This window comes from Dendrobium catenatum, unplaced genomic scaffold (genome assembly GCF_001605985.2).
Source record: "Dendrobium catenatum unplaced genomic scaffold, ASM160598v2 original_scaffold_117901, whole genome shotgun sequence".
Lineage (NCBI taxonomy): Eukaryota > Viridiplantae > Streptophyta > Magnoliopsida > Asparagales > Orchidaceae > Dendrobium > Dendrobium catenatum.
The window spans coordinates 27588-49436 of NW_021436336.1; the positions used below are offsets into that span (position 1 = coordinate 27588).

A 21849-nucleotide genomic window follows, 5' to 3' on the forward strand; every position below is an offset into this window, starting at 1 on the left:
GGATGCAACTTTAGGAGCTTTTATTTAAAAGTTTGTAAGTGTCATTTGTAAGTGTTCTTCTATTATAAAAAGTGAAGTTGTTTTTTCGTTTAATGGTTGTATTTTATTAATTTGTGGGTATTTTGGAGGTGTCCTAGTTTATTTGAAATTTTCTTGTATTTTCTATATCCTAGGAGGTGTATTCTCTTTGCTTGCAAAAATTGGGGTTTTCCTTATTTTGCTTGTTTCTGTCACTATATGTTCCTTTTCAACTAACCTCTAGCGAACCATCTTCACATCTTAATTAAGATTTTCCATCCAAAAAATACAAAGATGAACCATCCGTCATCCTTTAATTCTCCAAGACACCTCAACCATATCTTTCCAGCATACAAATTGTGCTCTTTCTTGACAGCCAAGTGAAATTGTTATTCATTTGTTCCCCAAAAAAACACACCCATAAACCAATATGAATCATAAACAAAGCCTGGATCTCAAGGAGGCCATATTTCCACAAATTTTGAAGCACCATAAATGTAGTTAAATAAAAATCACTGCAGTTTTTGTGAAAGGGGAGATAAAGATAGACATGAAAGAATTAATAGATCTAACAGCCACACTTGCTCTTCCTTTTCTTTCCATCTCTTTCTTACTGCTCGACTACTATGTGTATTAACGAAATATTTGTGTTATTAAAAGGGTGCTTCAAAACACATTTTAGCAGTGAACTGAACCGATGTGCTGGCTTTGTGCCTCTCTTGCAACGGAAGTGCAAGCTCCAAACAATGCCTGTTGCATCACACAACTTTGCCAATTGAATTGCAGAGTTATGTGTCTTCTCAATCTAATAACAAAATCTTAGTCTAAATTTTATGATTTGGTTTAGCATTTTCTACAATAACTAGGTACAAACATTTGCAACTTCTTACTCAAAAGCCCTTCTTGATGCATCATATTCACTCTTTGTCGCTTCACTCTACCTCCACCTCTTGATCATTATTTTGATGCTCAATCTCATAAGTATTCTTAATTTTTAAGCATTCTTGCATCACTTTATCATTTGAATTTTTTTTTAGATAGCTGAAAATTATTGAATATATCGTTATATTTGATAAAAAATTATAATCTTATGTTGTTTAAGATTAGTTATTTAAATGACTAATGTATACACCTATTGAGCCAACCAACGCATGCAAAGCACTCTTACACCAAAAAAAGTTTGGTTGAAGCTACATGCATCATCACATGGATGTTGGCCACTAAAAAAAATTAATTTTTAAATATTGCATGGATTAATAAGGAATAAAATTCATCAAACGGATAATAAATTAAATATTAATTTGTTAACAAGTAAATCTTAATAGCCGAAATCATTCAACTAAATTAGCAAACACAAAATTTTGAATTAATTATGTCAAACTTTGCAACTAATACAATGTAAAATTTGACAACTTGATTTCAAGAAAATTAAAGTACAATCAACTAATTAAAATATAAATATCATTCCTTTTTGTCGGCCAAATTTTATGGCATTTGGTGAATGAACTTTTTTAGGTTTGAACAATCACTATTGATGTAGACAAAGGGGGGGTCAAAACATGAGCCTAATTTTTTGGGTTGTAAATTTAGTAAGCTTCTATGTTTTCTACTTAATTCAGCCCATTAATGTCTTTAGGAATACTTTTCCAACTCATAAATAAGATTTATGTTTAGTTCATTCCCCTTACTCCCCCTCTTTGAGTCCTTTCAGTTTTCCCCTCCTGGTTCTTCTTCCTGTGGCAGGTTCCTTCCCCCTTTTAATTGCCTGTTCCGGTCCCCTAGTAGCTGCTTGTCCCGGTTTTCTGGCTGTCCGTCCAGGTTCCTCCCTAGTTTGTTTGAAATTTTCTATATTTTCTATATCCTAGGAGGTGTATTCTCTTTGCTTGCAAAAATTGGGGTTTTTTCTTATTTTTGCTTGTATCAATTTGGTATCAGAGCTAGGTTGTCGTGTGTGTCTTGGTGTCATGTATGTGAGTGTCATGTGAATTTATAGTTGTGTTTAAGTCTTGGTTATTGTGTGAGTATAGGTTGTTGTTTGAGTGTCATGTGAATTTATAGTTGTGTGTAAGTCTTGGTTATTGTGTGATGTGTGTAAGTCTTGGTTATTGTGTGAGTATAGGTTGTTGTTTGAGTGTTAAGTGAGTCTGTGGTGTCGAGTGAATCTAAGTTTTTGTTTGGTCTTCCTTTATTTTAAGTCAAGATGGATAAACATCAAGTGGAAATCAATCAAGAAAGTAAGCCCAATGAACTTGAAAAATCTATTCCTAAAAGTCAATGGATCTCGCCACAAGAAAGTTCTTGAGACCTAATACAAATCGAACTTCTCAAGATTCAAGAACAACTGCAATTATGTGCTGAGAGATACGAGTCTAAGAAGAGTTCACTTCTACCAGAATTTGAATGAGAAAAGGAAACCATCAAACGATAGTATGACATTCTAATTCAAAAATCTAAAATGTAGGATCTCCAAAATTTTGAAGACAACTCATTGGGAGATGAGCATTTTCACCCGGAGGAGAATTTGATGTAGGCAAAGGGGGGGTCAAAACATGAGCCTAATTTTTGGGATTGTAATTTTAGTAAGCTTCTATGTCATCTACTTAATTCAGCTCATTAATGTCTTTAGGAATACTTTTTCAGCTCATAAATAGGATTTATGTTTGGTTCATTCCCCTTACTCCCCCTCTTTGAGTCCCTTCGATTTTCCCCTCCTGATTCTTCTTCCTTTAGCTGGTTCCTTCCCCCCTTTAATTGCCTGTTCCGGTCCCTTAGTGGCTACTTCTCCCGGTTTTCTAGCTGTCCGTCTAAGTTCCCCTGGTTGCTGTCCCGGTTCCCTGTGCTACCCCTTCGGTTCCTCCCCTGATTGCTTGTCCCGTGGTTGTTTTTTCTTGGTTTTTGTGTGGTTGTTTAGGAGCTATTTTGGAATGAATGCAGGCCCCTTTTGTGGTTGTTTGGGTGTTGTTCTGGACTGAACTTTTGGCCTTCTATTTCCCATGATTTAATGGGTTTAATTAGTGGTTATGGTGGTTGTTTGGCTGCCCCTTTTCTTCTATAAATTGGAGATGTTTTTGTAATAAAAAAGAGGTTATGTGAGGTATTTTTGGAGATGAAAACCTGAGGTATTCTTATAAAATCTTGAGAGCTTGTTCCACTTCTTCTCTCTTCTTCTAGAAAAGCTTGCGAGCTTGTCCTCCCTTCATCTCGTCTTCTAACCTCTTTCTTCTCTCCGCAAGCTCAACGTCATCTGTACCTTTCTTCTTGATTAAGGGATGCAACTTTAGGAGCTTTTATTTAAAAGTTTGTAAGTGTCATTTGTAAGTGTCTTTCTATTATAAAAGTGAAGTTGTTTTTTCGTTTAATGGTTGTATTTTATTAATTTTGTGGTATTTTGGAAGGTGTCCTAGTTTATTTGAAATTTTCTGTATTTTCTATATCCTAGGAGGTGTATTCTCTTTGCTTGCAAAAATTGGGGTTTTTCCTTATTTTTGCTTGTATCAACTAGGATTCTAGATTTTTGTACAAACATGAACCATAGAACCGTACTTTTGAACTGCCTATTCATTCATTCTATGTCAGGAACATTCATGATTTGAAGCAAGCTTTAGATTCCATTCATGGGAAAATTATAGACATTGCATCTCTATCACAATTTCATGAGTGTTTTATAGTATATATTCCAAGATCCCATAGCAGCGAGCTATACTGCAACTCTTAAGTGGAATATCCAAGTTACAACACAATATCAAACCTTTTAAAATAATGGTTTTAATTCTAACCAAGAGTAAAAATTCATCCTTTTTTTCGTTCAAACACAACACAATAATCTTTTAGAAATGGCAACGAGAAAAACTTTATTTTTTGCTCCTTCCAATCATTATTAGAGTTTTGTTTTAACCGCATAAAACTTCCTATCACAGTGTTCCTAATTGGGAGGACAGGTATCCATTGTAGATGATTATATTTTTGTGAGCTTTGGACCCATCCTCTCGGATGAATTATTAAAAGTATTTTTCATAATTCTTTTGCCAAAGCATTCACTTTTTTTTTTAATATAAGTAAATAATAAGTAGCATTCCTGCTTTGAAAGCATCAATAAATCATGAAAAACTCGTATGTGTCTTATTTCACAAAATATAGAATGATTTATTTTTTTTACAATAGCTTATTTCCACAACATATTACAATTATTAGCACATATTTTTAATCTAAGCATGATAATAAAATTTTGAGAAATTGATCTTAGAAGAAGCAATATCACATATATTGAATTTAAGCTTCCAAACAAAATCAGTACATCAGTACATATCTTGACATACCATTATTAAATATAATTTCATTGCCTCTTGTGGCTTTGCATTACAATTGTGAATAACCTAACAAGTATCATTATAAAGCTCTTAATATTGTCAAAGAAGTAATAATGCCTTCTCATTAGTATTAAAATTCTTTGCATATTCACTCAGCAAATCCCATATCATGAGCTATGACATCGCTGCATTGAAACACCATATAATTTGTGCATATTATAATTGAGATATGCTACCACCGCCAAAATATAATCAAGAATCATCTGGTGTCTTTAAAATTTTGAACAAGATAAACATCAAAATAACTAAGTTTCTCATGTAATTTCTCTACATATGAGATTAAGAATTGTAATGCTGTTTTTATTTTTAATGATTTTAACATCAAGAAAGACATTAGCTTCTGTTAAATTCATTCAAGCTGAAGTTGTTTGATAATAGAGTTTTTATTTCAAAAACTAAATCCAAGTCAAGAATGTGATCTATACCTGGAGAAATTATTATACATTAATGAATAATCAATAGACGTTTCAAATAAGCCAAAGCCACAAAATAGAAGTCAGGTCATCATATTGTTTTGCACATCCCTTTTAGGCTTTGGGAAAATCTCTTGATTGATTTTATCTTATCATTACCTCATATAGCCTGAAGAGATAATAGAATATATATAGAAGTTGACAGGTTCTCCAAAATGACTCATTTTCTTCCCTTCTCAAAAAACAATGATGCTTCTCATATTGCTATACTATTCGTTAAGAAAATTATCTGTCACTGTGGCTTTCCTTCAACTACTATTTCTTATGATGATATTAAATTTGTTTTATACCTTTGGAAGACTTCATAAAAATTATTTGACACAAGATTATAACATGTTTCTCATGTAATTTCTATATAAAAACTTAAAATCATAATAAACTCTTCCATAGAGCTCTCAATCAAACTAAGAAACACTATGACCTAGTATCCTCTATACCTTGACATTTTCTTAAAATCTAATAAATTCTACCAACAACTCCGGATCATAAGTTTGAGTTCTAAGCTAACACATTACCATCTTTTCAACATTTACCTCATAAAACTCACATTTTAATGTAATCTTCGAAATCAGTCCAAATTATACTAATCTTGACATTCCTACCAGTATACCTCTTTAAATCCCTCACAATTCTACCACAAACTACATAACACTTTCTTAAATAGTAAAGTAAAGATTTAAAATACTTTTTAAATATTAATCGCACCAAAAGGCTACCCACCACCTAGCTACCCACCACCATCACTAGGTGGACAAGTTAGGGTAGGTTCAAACAAGTTGATCCAAGTTTTGTCCGGAAAAAAGCCAGTTCATCAAGATGCAAGCGAATTACAGATCAAGACCAGAACTGTACATATCCTGATAGTGGCGCCAAATTAGCATAAGCATGACCACAAGATGACATCCCCATAAATCATTCTTAATGCCAATACCACCCCGAATACAGCCATAGAGTTTCAAAAGTCAATTTTCACTCATTCTCCCCAGTTATTAAAGCCACTTCACAGCACAATGAGCGCTAAAGAGTTCAAAGCCTGGAAGAGTCCATTCACGCTAGACTCTGAATCAGAGCTGAGTGCGTCCACAGAACCACCATTTTTTTGGCTCAATCAATTGGTTTTTTTCACATGCTCGATTACCGACTTGACCATTAGAGACTTCCCTTAGGGCTCCATACCCCAAAACCAAGCACACCCCCAAGTTAAAGACAACAAATACATCAAGTTCCAGACCGTTGAAAACCCAGAGACCACAAGCCATTGCGCCAATCCATCAACTATATCCAAAATGACCAATTAAAATATTTCGCTTAGTTTCAGAGAAACTTACGGCGTAAGGAGCTCGCTACGGAAAGGCGATCCATCCGTGATGATCGTGTACACAAGTGTTGCCAGCATGAAGCAACCCAACGCTACGAACACAGTTTCCCATGCTTTGATAGATGTCGAAACAGCCATTTTTTTCAATCAAAGGTTTCTGTCTCACACAAAAACGGACTATCTGGCGGTAAAGAAGAGCCAGAGAAAATGAGTGCGGTCGAGCGACGTACACGTCTGAGCCAATACATAAAGGAATGTTTATTGCTTCCTCTATAAAATTGGCTCTAAAAAACTAGAAATACCGAGTAATACCAAATAATAACGAGGAGTATTATCATGTGAAGATCAATACCGAGTTATACCGAGCTATACCGAACTATACCGAGAAATACAAAAAATACCTAATTTTTCCTAGAAAGAACTCGGTATTTTTTTGTATTGCTCGGTATTGCTCGGTACAGCTCGGTATAACTCAGTATTTGTCTTCACATAATGATATTCCTCGTTATTATCAAATAATGCCTAGCAATACCGAGCAAAAACCGAGTTTTTTGGCGGTGGGAGGACGTATCTCTATGTCAGGTGGGAGGACGCAATAAAAATTCTCCGCGAAGACGAGGGCTGCAATGTTTGATTTGGTTTTATACGTTTTATTTTTGGACTATTTCTTCCCTTACTCAAACCTTGTTATCTTATCTATTTGCATAACTATTATATCTCTCTTTTTTTCTATTATAATTAATATTCATACTAAAAATTTAATTATAATTATTCAGTTAATTTTTCGTAATAAAATCTTTCTTTGTAATTTTCAGTTAATTTTCTAAAAAATTGATTATAATAATTAAAAATACATGAATTCTATATTTTATTTTATTTTATTAAATTATAAATATATTAATTTTTCTTGTGTATAAATAGTTCATTTTTTTATTTCATATGGCAAATTATATATTGCTTTAATTTTGATTTTCTTGTCAGGAAAAAAGCTTAACAAACATTATTTAAGAATATAAACAATTATTTTAATGCAATTATGATATTTAAATTTTATCAAACAAATATTTGAATCATTCATTTTTAATATTTTGTCAAGATTATCAACACTTGGATTGACTAACATTATTTCATTAAGAAAAAACTAACTTCCAATCTCAAATACCTTGGTATTATTTTAGAAACTCTGATAGAACAAGACGTATTAATATTTATAACCATGGTTTAAAATTGTGCAATAAGAGGCGTACCTTAGCGCAATTTTGTTCATTTAAGCCTCAAAGCCAACGCAATGAGAGCAGGGAATGAGACATACACCTCAAGTTTACTGAGGCGTGCCTCACCTCAGGTTTTAGAGGCTGCCTCTTAAAATTAAAAAAACAAAAACAAAACAAAAAAACAAAACCCTGGCCTAATATTTATCTATTCAGTTCAAGGAAAGGAGGAGAGCGAAAATAGAAATCTTGATTTTTGGTCACCAAACCATTTCACTGTTTTTATAAAAATTTCTCATATTGAGGTAGGTAAATCTTATATATGTTTTAAAAGAATTTAATTTCAACAATTTAATTTATTTAAAATGAATTTATTATATATTTCTTATATTTAGTGAACTTCTATCATGTAACTTTTTATATATTGCTGTATTGATTATTTTGGACATTTTGATTGGTTGATTATGTAATTTTATCAAGTAAAATGGGAGTTGTTATATTTTGAAAGATATGTACTAAATATAAATTTTAGTATTTTTTATTTAATTATATTTTTAATACAAGCATTGTGATTGCAAATGTGTATGTGATTGAGTAATAATAATGTTAATGATAATAATGTGTGAAAATAAGCAAAGGCTAGTGAATTACTGATAGTGGTTGAAGACTGATTGACTTGTATAAGATGGTGGATCGACAAACTTTTCATTAAATATTATGGTTTTGGGTTATCCTCGACTAGTTCATGTGATACACTAATTAAGAATTATAAGGAGTTGTTACTATGCCAATATGCAAGGAGTAATAACTTTGTTTATTAAGCAAATAATTATTGATTATTAATTTATGAAAACACCACTTTGCAAGGACTCTTTACTTATTTAGTGTGGTTATAGGAATACATGTTATTGATTTATTGTTATTATATGATCTTACTATTATTGCATGGATTTATGATCACTATATGGAATTACTATCACTGTATGAGTTTATTGTTATTGCACTATTCTACTTTTACTGTGACTAATGATATTACTACTAATTCATTCAATGATACTGATATTGACTCATTGATACTATTACTAAATATTGATTAATTGATATCAATATTGATTATGTGATTATGATATTGAACTAACACTGATATAAAAGAGTTTGATAGCATGCGTATACTATTATATTATTTTATTGTATTGATATGTTTTAGTCTTTATTGAGTCTTCGGTTCTACTGATTTATACAATTTTCCTATTGATTAAACCTTACTGATATGACACTACCTTATTGATTTGACACCCATACTGGTTTATTAGTTTGTGCATTATATATTTTTACTAGTTTCCATACCATCTATCATATTGTTTCTTAGATAGAAATTGTAGGATTTAGGGACCTGCTCAACTTTTTAGCTTATTATATGTTGTTTAAATGATTTTAAGTTAAGACAGAGGAACGGGAGTGTGAGACTAACTAGGATTCTCTAAGTTATTTTATTATTTTGTTTAGTTATTTTTTTATACTCATAATTGGATGATGTGTTATATGATTTATCAGTATTTTATATAATTTTTGTAACAATTAATACAGATGTATAATGATATTTTGATTATTAGATTTATTTTTGTTGATACTAATATTGATATTAATATTGATTATATATATATATATAAAACTTCTTTGGTTCCCTTCTACGTCTATAATGATTACTAACTTTATAGGCTATGTATCTATAAGTTGCACGTGTGTGATATTATATTAAAAAAATTCTTTAAATTAGATTCTAGGGCATGACATGCGGATAGTTAGGTACTATGGTCCAATCTAAACACATCAAAAAATTATCTTATCATGTTATAGAACTAATCGAGGTGTCTCATGCAAAACTTTAGCACATAGGTTCCCCACTAATCTAAACTCCTAGAACCATCAGAGCTGGCCATATTATTGCCAGTACTAGCAGCCCAACACTATTGATTAGATAATAAATCATTTTCATTTAGATGGGCTCTCTGCACCAACTCAGATAAATCAATAATATGAAACAAAACTAATGACTGCCTCAACTATTTTGAAGCCCTCTTAGAAATCTATAACACTTTTTCTCAGAATGCTAATTAACTGTAGAGTATACATGGCTAGAGTACTAAACTCTATTTCATACTACATGATTATACTACTCCCTTGAATAAGCCTAAAAAAAGTTTCATGTATATGCTATCATGTAGAAGGAGGTACAAATCATCCCCAAATAATATTTATATACTCTTCCTAACAGATCAAAGAGTTCAAGCTCCCCAAAACTTCTCCTTTTGTTAAAACCCCAACCACCAACGCTCCTCTTCACCATCTAAAAAATTAACTAATAATTCATTCCTTTTAAGAGTTCATTGTATCTAATAGAAAGTCTTTTCTAGCCTCATCAACTTGTCTTCTACTGGCTCAATAGTGTCATCGAACCTCGAAGGCTTTAACCTCAAAAACATCTATAAGTTCCTATCTATAATGTCAGATAGGATAGAGAAAATCCTACTCTAAGCCTCACCCATCAGTTGGGCTACTAGACTGAAAAATTATTAAATTGAATTAGAACTAACAATAATAGTAGTATTATGTATTGGTGCTGCAGAATTGACACTCTACCCTTCTATCATGTTTGGGTACATTGGATCCATCAGAAAATCACACAAGACACACAACTAAGCAAACATGCACATGAAAACAAGAAAAAATAAATGCTCAAACATTACCTAAAACTACCTTACTCAATTATAGATAATTTCCTATAACTCTGTTTTACAAACGGTCTCCCCAAAACTATTATTCTGATACAAAAAAGGGACTATCACAATCTAACCTGATATGACCCACCAATCGTCAAGTCATTTCATGTTAAATTGTGATAAGCTAACCTATAATCTAAGTTTCAGGGGACTAATCAAATTTCATCTATTAATTTATACAAACTATAAAGCTTCTAATTAGCTTTAATAAATATAATGAAATACTCTCATTCACCAATTTCCTTTCAATTGATATATATATATATATATATATATATTACTTACAATACAATACAAGATATACAAACAAGAATAGAGAAATAAAATAAATAATCATGATTATACAAAATCAAGAAAATACTTATATAAATTCAGATAAATCAAATCATGAATGTTCAACTACTTAACTGGATCTTTAACTTTTTTTAACTTAAAACAGAATATAGAATATGTGTGAACCAAGGCAGCTTAATAGGTCACACTCACTAACCTAAAATTTAAATAATTTACTTATTTAGCATTTAAGTAAATATAAAATCAATTCATAAGAAATGTTTTGGACTAAGTATGATTTTAATTGCAAATATTTGAACTGAAGCAGACTGAGCACTGAAAGTAAATAAACAAACACTTTATATATCAAAGAAAAAAAAAATAATTGATTTCTCTTAGACTCTTTATACTTTCCATTAAAAATAGGCCCTTATGGCTCCCTATACTAGCATATCAGAAAAAATGTCCTTATTATTCCCAATGTTATGCATATATAAAAAATTCAAAATTTTAGGCCCATATGACCCCTTGTGTATTTATCACTAAAATTTTAATCAAAACTTCCACCATATATAGGATCTTCTCAGAATCACACAACATAAGAAGGTAAGCATATATATTATTGCATTATAGTACTAAAATAAATATAAATAAACTAGTTTGAAAATTTCATAGAATGCTTTAATGGTAGGCTACAAAACTATTTGCTGAGCAGAAATTTCATAATTTTAAAATATTACTAGATTACTAGGGTTTATTCAGAATATTATTTTGAAGCTTTAATAGTACTACAATATAATTTTTTGAATTAAATTATTTTATAGATAATTAAAATAATGTAGTTTTTAAACTATCTGGAAAAATATTTTCAGAAAAATACCTAAAGGTTTAGAATTATCATATTTATAACATGTAGAAAGTTACATGGTGAAAGTTATATGGGTAATGCATTATCCTAGTTTTTATCTAATAACACTATAATATAAATAAAAAATTCTCAAAATACTCTTATTTTTTAAAACTGAGATAAATAAAATATAACCTACCCCAAGTTGAATAACTTTTAAAACTAAGAAAATAGTAGAAAATGAACCAGAGCCCACCCAAACCAAGTTTTATCTCACTTGAATCCTCCTCTCTCTCTCTCTCTAGCCGACTTCCTTGAAATGAGAAAATTACTTAAAATGGTATAAAATTATATTTTAATATAAAATTTGTGTCTCGCATCATGACACCCAAACCTATGCGCCATAGAGCTCCCCTTATAAGAACACGCACTACAAGAAAATGGTTGTTTACCGATGGAATTTCTGACAGATATTTAACTGTCGTTACAAGCAGCATCCAAACTGGCATAAATTACATCGTAAAATAAGTAGTGGTATTTACGGTGGATTTATGGAAAATAATCCGCCGAAAAATTCACACGACAAAATGGTATATATATTTTTTTGGCGATATCTTTCCACGGTATTTCCAATAGATTATCCACCGGATGTTTCCATTGATAACTATCAAGCAAAACCATCCAATAGATTATCCGCCAGTATTTACTTTGGAAAGTTTTCGGCTAAAATTCTGTCGGATAAAGCGTCGGAATTCCTCACAGGAAAATGACATCATGGTTTCTATTTTTCCGCCAATAAGTTCGGAAAAAAAATTTTCGGTGAATTTTTCTACCAATAAGTTCGTACAAAATTTCATGGTTACTAGAGGATTTTATCCACCGGTAATGGACAATTTTTCTATTACGACGACACAGTAACACTACCACCAGTGTCACAACACCTAAATTATTTTGGCTGAAAGATAGAGAGCTCAAAGTTGCGATGATGTCAAACTTGCATTATAGTTCCCCAAGCAAAAAAAAAAAAGATTACACAAACATGTATACAAACCCTCAGGACCTACTTCAAACCAAATTCAAACATCTATATGCATATAGAACATTTTTAAACACATGTAAAGGGCTTCAATTATATAAATTTAGTAAGTTACTTTTATTAGATTGGGTTATGAAAATCGTACACAGATTTAGTAGGTGTTACATATCATATGCTTGTACTTCATTATTCTTATCAAATATAATATATCAATTATCAATCTTATCAATTTTATCCATCTTATTTGTAATATTATATGTTGATATGTGTATGCATATTGTATAACATCAATATAATATTTAATGTATATCATGTATATTATATAATTTATGAATATCATGTGCCCTTATATCAATCTTATTAGTCATATCATGTGCATGCATTAATAATTTCCTGTATCATGTACATATCGTATCATATCTTGTCAACCAAGATAGGATACTTGGCTACCTGGGGTGTTTTTCATACATCTAGCTCTATAAGTCAATCTTATAGGAATTAATCTCAATCACATGTCACAAGTCTCAAGTCCAGTGGCTTTCATGTAAGAAGTCATCCCTTACTTCCTATTAGCATATCATATAACATAAATCTCTCTCCATATATATCCCTTTTTTACTATCACTTAGAATTACAACACAAACCTTATTTCAAAAAATAACTTTCGGCCCACACCTATGTAGGATAACTTGTGTCTAGCTAACCTAAATTAATCAATCATTTTAAGTCATCCTTTATTTCCCTTACATATATTTCACATTATAAAGATTATAATAGCAAACATCATATATAGCTAATATAATGGAGGGAGTGTAGTCGGTAGATGATGGTGGTCGAAGGGACCGAAGTCGGAAGGTAAGGGTGGTTAAAGACCTGAGTCGGCAAGAGACAGAGGAGTTTGGAGGGACCAAATCAAGTAGGTGGGTGGCAGTGGTTAGAAGGACTTAAGTTGGTGGGTAACAATGGTTAGAGGGGCTGTGGTTGGTAACTAAGGTGGTCGAAGGGATAGGAGTTGACAAGTGATGCTAGTCAGAGGGATTGAAATTGATTGGTGATGCTAGTCAAAGGGAATGTAATCAGTAGACGAGGGTAGTCAGATGGACTGTAGTTGATGGGCGAAGGACCAGAGTTAGTAAGAGACATAAGTCAAAGGGATCAGAGTCAGAAGACGATGGTGGTCTGAGGGATTGAAGTTGGCTCACAATAGTGGTTTGAAGGATAGAATTTGGTAGAATAATGAGGTTAGAGGAAATATAGTCAGGGGCTATGATGGTGGGAGGGATCATAGTTAGTGGGTGATGCTGGTTGGAGAGACCAAGGTCAATGGGTGATGGAGGTCAGAGGAACCGTACTTGGTAAACAATGCTGGTTTGAGGGATCATTGTCAGATTACAATGGTTAGAGGGATACCTAAAGGTGGTAGGATACATAGAGGCTCAATGATGATGGTCGAGCGGTGGTTCAACATCAGTAATTGGAGAAGTCAAATTCGATGGCGGTGCTAGGGTGGAGCTTAGGATTCTTCAAGCCTCAGAGCTTTCTTGAGCTCTAGCCAAAGGTCTAAGCTTCCAAAGTCTCAAAGCCTAAAAAGACTGAGCCCCCTTCATGTGTGAAGAAGGGATCTATTTATAGATTTTTTTGAGTGGCACAAACTATAAATATAGAAAAAATCTGGTGAAAATTTGAAGTGTTCCATCAGACAACCCAAATTAATTCCTTCAATCATTATGCAATTGTTAAACATTTGTGTGGCAAAATGATGTCATAATTAAGCGATCTTAGGCTTGTTTTATTATTATCATTGAGTTGCTCAATTTGACTATAAGCATGCCATATTTAGATATAATTGGTCACCCAAATAATGCTTTAAACCTTCCAAATATGTGTTGGTCCCTTGATTTGGGCCCATTTGGACTCAGATTGGATCAATTTTGGTGTCATTGGATTTGTCTGAGACGTTCAATTAGACTATGAGTCTAGTGAAATTGGAGTTGAGTTGGTCCCAAATTTAATTTTAGAAGTTTCCAATTTATATATGCATCAAGATTTGTGCCTAATCAAGATGATTTTTAAGGTCGTATCATTTACCCCCTCACCTCCCAAATTTTGGACATTGAGGCTTATGGAGCTCAAAAATATATTGTGAATCTTTTCAAACTACTTACAATTGATAATTAAAATTAAAGACAATTTATGAGGTGCAACCACTCCCTAAAAGTCAAAATAGATCTTTCTCGTTCATAGTAATTTTAGTTTTTGCTAAAATTGATACGTAGATTATAATGAAAAATATTAAAACATTATGCTCTAAACTCTTTAAATTGCTTGAAATTAACTGTATAGGCTCCGTTGGGTTCTAAAAGGGCCAAAATTAAGTTTAGAACATTAAGAAATTGCCATAGTAACCCCAAAAATGTTTGAATCATTCTATTTGGGTAAAAAATATGGCCCGTACGCAACCCAACGGATGAAATGGAAGGACAACCGTTTGGATACTACCCATTTCCAATGAGATCCTCAATGCATTTGGTTGGATACTACCCATTTCCAATGAGATTGAAGAACATATGACAATTGGATTGAGAGGCTATAGTGAAAGATAAAAAAAATAGGGCTGATAATCGAGTTGCTAGTAGTAATCAAAAGGAATTTGTGACACCTAGAACTTACTCTAGTGATTGCCATGTATGTACTACTTACAGTATATGAAAGAGCAATAACAATCTGAAAGCTCTACTGGTAAGAATTTGATTTGAATGATTGAATGTAACATTTCATTGCATAAGTGAATGACATGTGATTGAATGAACTGTGTGGCTGTATTATGAGTATTACTTACTAATTCGATGAATTTTGATTAGATTTTATGATTTAATTTGAGTTTTAACCATACGAATTTGATTTATAACAAATTTGTGTATGAATCCTGTTTTCAAAGTTGGGTAGATTTTAACAATGCAAATTTTCAAAATGTGTTGAAAATTTTGAATTTTTGTTTTAACTTCAACACAGTGGCACTGAACCTTTGAGCACTGGGGTATTGTGATTGGGAGCATAATAGAGCCCATAATAGCCGTTGTGGTGCTCGACGCTCTATTCTATAGTAATTTTAGATTATGCTTACGGTGCTGCCCACTAATAATCATTTTTATTTAATGTTTTGTCCACTCAGCTAGCATCGTGGCTTGTCAAGTTAGGAAATGGGACAGGGGAAGGATAGGAGGAGTGAGAAGGGAAAAAGTTGATTTTTTTTACACCAGATTGCTTTGCCACTTTTACAAAAAGTGTTCCAATCAAGGTAGGTGACTTATTCCTTACTTCAATTTTTAAAGATTTTTATTTCAACCGTTTAATTCTCCTCAATACTAATTTTATTACATTTTTCACAATTTTGATTAACTTCCTCCATGCAACATTTTGTGTGTTATAGTACTAAGCATTACAGACATTTTGACTCGTTAATTTGTGAATTTCTTCAGGTTAAATTGAAGTTATTATATTCTTAATGATTTGGATTGAATAAATAATTGAGTAATTTATTTAAGCATATTTTTAATAGGCATTAATAATGAAAATGGGTGTATTATTATATAATAATGTATCATTATTACTTTTATATTAAGTGAGAATAATAATATGTGTGTAAAAGACAAGTAAAAGTTGGTTTCACTGATGTTGGCTAGAGATTGTAATTGACCTATGCAGGATGGTGGCCCAATGAGCTTTCCTTTAAATATTGTGATTTGGTGTAATCCTTCACTATTCATTGTTCACTGTTTGGGAGTTATAAAAAAGTTATTTCAATACCGATGAGCAAAGGATCGAGTGATGACTCTATTTATTGAGCCAACAATTACTAAAAACTAACATATTATTGGAAAGCAATGTTAAAATTAGGTATTTTTACTTGTTTATTATAACTATTAAAATGCATGTTATCGATTCATTGTTACAGTTCAGCTTTATTATTTACTGCTCATCGATTCACTATTATTGTATGAATTTACCTGCATTATTTTGCTATTATTTCTACTGGTATTGAGATTGTTCTGCTGTTACTATCACCAACAAGACTGTTATGGAAATATTAATTCATCAATACCATTACTATAATGTTATCAAAATTTATTGTATTATACTGCTTATTAAATTCTAGCTATAGTGAATGTGTGATCATTTACTATATTATTACATTATCGACGATGATGATTTATCGATTTGACACTTACCTGGTTTATTGGGTTAATTAGTTCCTTCACTATAAAGCTTTATTAGCTTCTACACTGTATTATTTTACTGTTTACATATTCTACTGCTACTGCATATAAGTTTTCCTATTTTTGCATATATATTATAATCATATTAACTGTTAATACTATGAATTGACTGATGACAAGCATATTGCTTTCTTTATTATGCTTTGAGTCAGTTATAGGGTTTGGTGACTTGCTAGGCTTTTTAGCTCATTGTATATAGTTTAAATGATTTTAGGTCAAGACAAAGGATCAGGTGTGTGAGATTAATCAAATCAAGATTCTCCTGATTTATTATTCATTTATTTCTTTCTACCTTATAGTTATTCTTTTATTCTTAGGATTTGGATAGACATTTTATAGTTGTGAGTTTCCTAAGTTGTGTAATAATTTTTGGGAAAGAAATACAAATGTATATATTGATATTTTGATTGATAATTTTATTTATGTTGATATATATATTGATAAAAGAAATAGAAGCTCTAGTGTTGAAAACTTAAAGATAAAGAAAAAATTCTTTCCATTTTTATTCTAGGGTGTTATAGATTGGTATCAGAGTAGTGGTTGGAAGAATTAATTGAATTATTACAAGAGTTATAGGAATTTATTGTGAGTCAGGTATATTAGGTACTAAGATGCATTTTTACATAAATAATTAATTGCATGTGTGAATTGTTCAGCTTAGGCATAAGTGTGTAAGTGAACAATGCAATGGATCTGTTAGAGCAAGATATACCAAATGAGTAACATTGTGCAGCTCCAGTGCTATCAGATAGTATTATGCTCTTGGCAATTGTTATAGCATAGGTAATGGGGGATGTGCATAATAAGTCAGTTGGAAGAAAGGAAGAAGAGGGGAATAAATATTTGTAAATATTTCATAAGTTGAAGCCCCCATTATTTAAAGGAGTTATAGGACCATAGGCTGCAGAAGATTGGCTACTGAGGATAGATAAAATCTTTGACATCATGCAGTGCTCGGATAATAAAAAGGTACCATTAGTTATGTTCCTATTTGAAGGAGAGGCTGAGAGATGATGGATTGAACAACAGAGAGAGAAATTCTAACGCAAGACAAATGCTGAGATCACTTGGGATGAGTTCATTATAGTGTTTAGAATGTGGTTTATACCTCCGTCGGTAAGGCAATAGATGTTAGAAGCTTTTATCAAGTTGGAGCAGGGACGTAAGACAATAATGTTGTATGAGGCTTGGTTTATTGCACTAGCTAGGTATTCTCCTCACTTGATCATACTACTGAAGAAAAGTGTTATAAATTTTTGCAAGGGTTGAATAGAGAGATGCGACATTTATTTGTGCCTTTGCGTATCTAGGAGTTTTCTAATTTAGTGGAGTGAGCCAAATTGATAGAGATTCATTTGGTAGTACTAGCTTCCAAACATCATGTGTGCTTCAAATATGATGTCAGTAGGAAGAGGAGCAAAGATGAGGCAAGTAGGGATAGAGATAAAGATGGTGATAAGAAAAGTTGTTATAGTGATTCAAGGAGATCAGGATCGATAGCTTCTACGGGTAATTATGGTGAGTGTATTCATTGTGGAAGAATACATCTAACTTAATGTTATTTTATGACACGAAGATGATTTAGATGTAGGCAGCCAAGACATTAGGTGGCAGATTGTACACATAAAGGAAGAACTAATATTGGAGCAGGACAATATAAACATATTGAAGGATAAAGGACTACCTGATCGAGAGGCTACAGTGAAAGATCGAAAAATAGGGTTGATAATCGAGTTGCTAGTATTAGTCAAAAGAAATTTGTGACACTGAGATCGCCAGGACCTACCAAGTGATTCCACGTGTGTATAACTTATAGTATATAAAAGAATGACAATAACCTTAAAGTCCTATTGGTATGAATTTGGTTTGAATAATTGAATGTAAAATTTCATTACATAAGTGAATGAAATTTGTGGCTATATGGTAAGTATTACTTACTGGTCCTACTAGTTTTGATTAGATTTTGTGATTTGATTCGAGTTTTGATTGTATGAATTTGATTTAAATTAATTTTTCCCCTAATCTTTAAAGAAAATATTGAGGATAATATTTTTCTAAGATGGGTAAATTGTATCAACTAAAAATTTTGAAATATGTTAAAAAATTTTGAATTATTATTTGAACTGCATTGCAGTAGTGCTACACCTTTCATCACTGAGGCATTGCATGCAGTTGGGAGTGCAGTGGTGCCAATAATATCCATTGTGGCGCTTTATGCTATATTATACAGTAGTTTTGGATTAGGCATGTGGCAAGCATTGCGGTGCTACCCACTAAAAATTATTTTTATATAATATTTCCTCCACTCGCGGTTCTCACCAAGCCACCGTCATGGCTTGCCAAGCAAGGGAATAGGAAAGGGAAAGGAAAGGAGGAGAGAGAAGGGAGAAAAGCCAGAAGTTTTACGCAAATCACTTCGCCTCTTTTATGAAATTTATTCAATTGAGGTAGGTGAATTATTCCTCTCGACTTCTATTTTAATAGATTTTAATTTCAACAGGTTAATTCTCTCTAGAATAAATTTTACTACATTTCCCCTAATTTTTACGAACTTCCACCATACACCTTTTTGTATGTTATAGTTTCGAGCATTACGAATATTTTGGCTAGTTAAATTTTGAATTTCACTAGGTATAATAGAAGTTATTATATTTTTTATGATTTGGATTGAATAAATAATTGGATATTTTATTTAAGTATATTATTAATAGGCATTGAGAATGAAAATGGGTGTATGATTAGATAATAACTGGTTGCTATTACTTTTATATTATGTGATAATAATAATAATATGTGTATGAAAGACAAGTAAAAGTTAGTTTCACTGATATTGTCTTGAGACTGTTATTGACCTATACAAGATGTGGGCCAACATGTTTTCCTTGTACTGTGGTTTGTTGTTATCCTTAACTGTTCACTATTCACTATTTAAGAGTTATTACTATGTTGACTAGCAAAAGAGTGACGACTCTATTTATTAAGCCAACGGTTACTAAAAACTAATATACTAATGGAAAAACACTGAATTAACACCAAGTATTCTTATTTGTTTAGTGTGACTACTGAAATGCATGTTACCGATTTATTATTATGGTCCGACTTATTATTTACTGTTCACAAATTCACCATTACAATATGGATTTACCTACATTAAATTGTTGCTGCTTCTATTGGTATTGAGACATACACTATTTATTGTATTGTACTTTACTACTGCTATTATCACCAACGAGATTATTATTGAACTATTGATTCATCGATACCATTACTGCACTATTACCATTATTAGTTGTATTATACTGCTTGTCAGATACTAGTTATATTAAACGTATGATCATTTATTGCAGTGATGCATTATCTAGATGACTGTTTTATCGATTTGACACTCAGCTGTTTTTTTAGGCTTACTAGTTCCTTCAATGTACAACTTTACTGTCTTCTACTCTATATTGTTTTGTTTATAGATTATAATATAATTACATGTGAATTTTACTATTTTTTGCATTAACTTTTATGATTATATTAACTTTTTATTGCTATGAATTGACTGTTGACATGCATATTGCTTTCTTTATCATGCTTTGAGTCAGTTGTAGGGTTTGGTGATCTATTGGATTTTTTAGCTCATTATATGTGATTTTAGGTTAGGATAAATGATCATGTGTGTGAGATTGATTAGATCAGAATTCTCCAGATTAATTTACTGCTAGTTTATTTCTTAACTACCCTAAAAAGAGAAAAAAACCATGAGGCCAAGTCCAATTAATCAAGTTTATTTCTTTCTACCTTATTGCTATTCTTTTATAAAATTTAAGATGTTCTCGATCGATATTATTAAGTACATAAACAACAAATTTAATCATATTAATTATAAAAGTTAAACACAAATATATTTTAATATAATATTGATAATTAATTTCACTAAGAAATAGTTTTTGAATCCATAATTACTACTTATTATAATTTATAAAAATTCTACATATTAACAAATTAAATAAGTTTAAAATATAGAATCTTACCGATCAAGATGCTCCATCATTCAATGATTTTTTGGACTCAATCGAAGTTTACGTCATTACGTGGAATATATATGGGGCATTTCATATTTTTAAATATTTTTCTTAAGAAAAAAAATATTAAATATATTGAATTATTAACATGTTGTACTTGAACTATTCCATGATTCCTAAGCAATATTCTTCATCACAAAAAAAAAAAAAAAAAAAAAAAAAAAAAAAAAAAAAAAAAAAAACTAATACTAATAATGATTAATTTGTCCAATTTTTATAAATAATTTGTAAATCAGATACATAATGATTATGATACATTAAATTAAAAAAATAAAGATACCCTAAACCCTAATGTACCAAGTGTTTTAATTTATATTATTTTTGTATATATAACAATATTAAAAATTTTAAAGTAATTATATGTGTGATGTGATTACAAAACAACAATATCAAGCCTTTGTCCCACTACGTGGGGTCAGCTAAATAAATCCTTTTTCTCCATTCTTTCTCATTAAAAGTCAAATTCTTATTTAAATCTAATAATGAAAGATCATGCGTGACGTGCCCAATAAATATAGAGAGTTTATTTATAGATTTTAAAAATGACGTGCCTAATAAATATAGAGAAAATACGAAGAACTCAATCATACAGTTATTGAGGGTCATGCATGGACCCTTCACTCTATTCCACTGACTTCCCTCCGCTATCCACTCTCGCAGATGGGGCGAGATCTCCTCCTAATATCATGGTTTCAACAGAGCAGACCGCCAATGACATTTCCCTCTCATTTTATCCTTCTAAGCTAGAGGTTATTTCTTTCTCAGGTGAAAAGATTACAAAGACAGTTCAAGATTAGAGTCTATGTCTGGTTGGTTACTCCATTGGGCAGGGCCGTTTTATGAAGCTTTATTGGGCGATATTCTGAAAATGTGGACCCTAAAAGGTTCGTTTCAACTCTTCTCTCTAAGTGAAGGATTCTTCCTTTTGTATTTTTTCTTCTATGGAGGATTTTGATATGGCTTGGTCAAGAGGGGTGTGGTTTTTTCTTGGGAAACCTTTTTTCTTGCAGAAGTGGTCGCCTCAATTTTGCCCAAAGAGGGAAAATTTCACCTCTGCCCTTATATGGATAAAAATCCACGATTTATTACTAGTTTGTTGGAACTCAGAGGGGATATCCTGAATAGCCATCAAAGTAGGGATCCCTCTAGTAGTAGACGCCCTCACAGTTCAAAAGACCC

At 31.6% G+C, this 21849-nt stretch overlaps 1 protein-coding gene across 1 annotated transcript in view; it reads right to left on the minus strand.

Annotated features, from left to right (window-relative positions):
* Positions 1 to 6427, minus strand: part of LOC110094806 — a gene marked incomplete at its 3' end in the record, with an annotated part of 30490 nt that extends 24063 nt beyond the window's left edge. The window contains exon 1 of the mRNA XM_020820167.1: positions 6187 to 6427. Within this exon, the coding sequence (XP_020675826.1) occupies positions 6187 to 6314 (128 nt within the window). The remainder of the gene's footprint in view (positions 1 to 6186) is intronic.
* Between the last annotated feature and the right edge of the window lie 15422 nt (positions 6428 to 21849).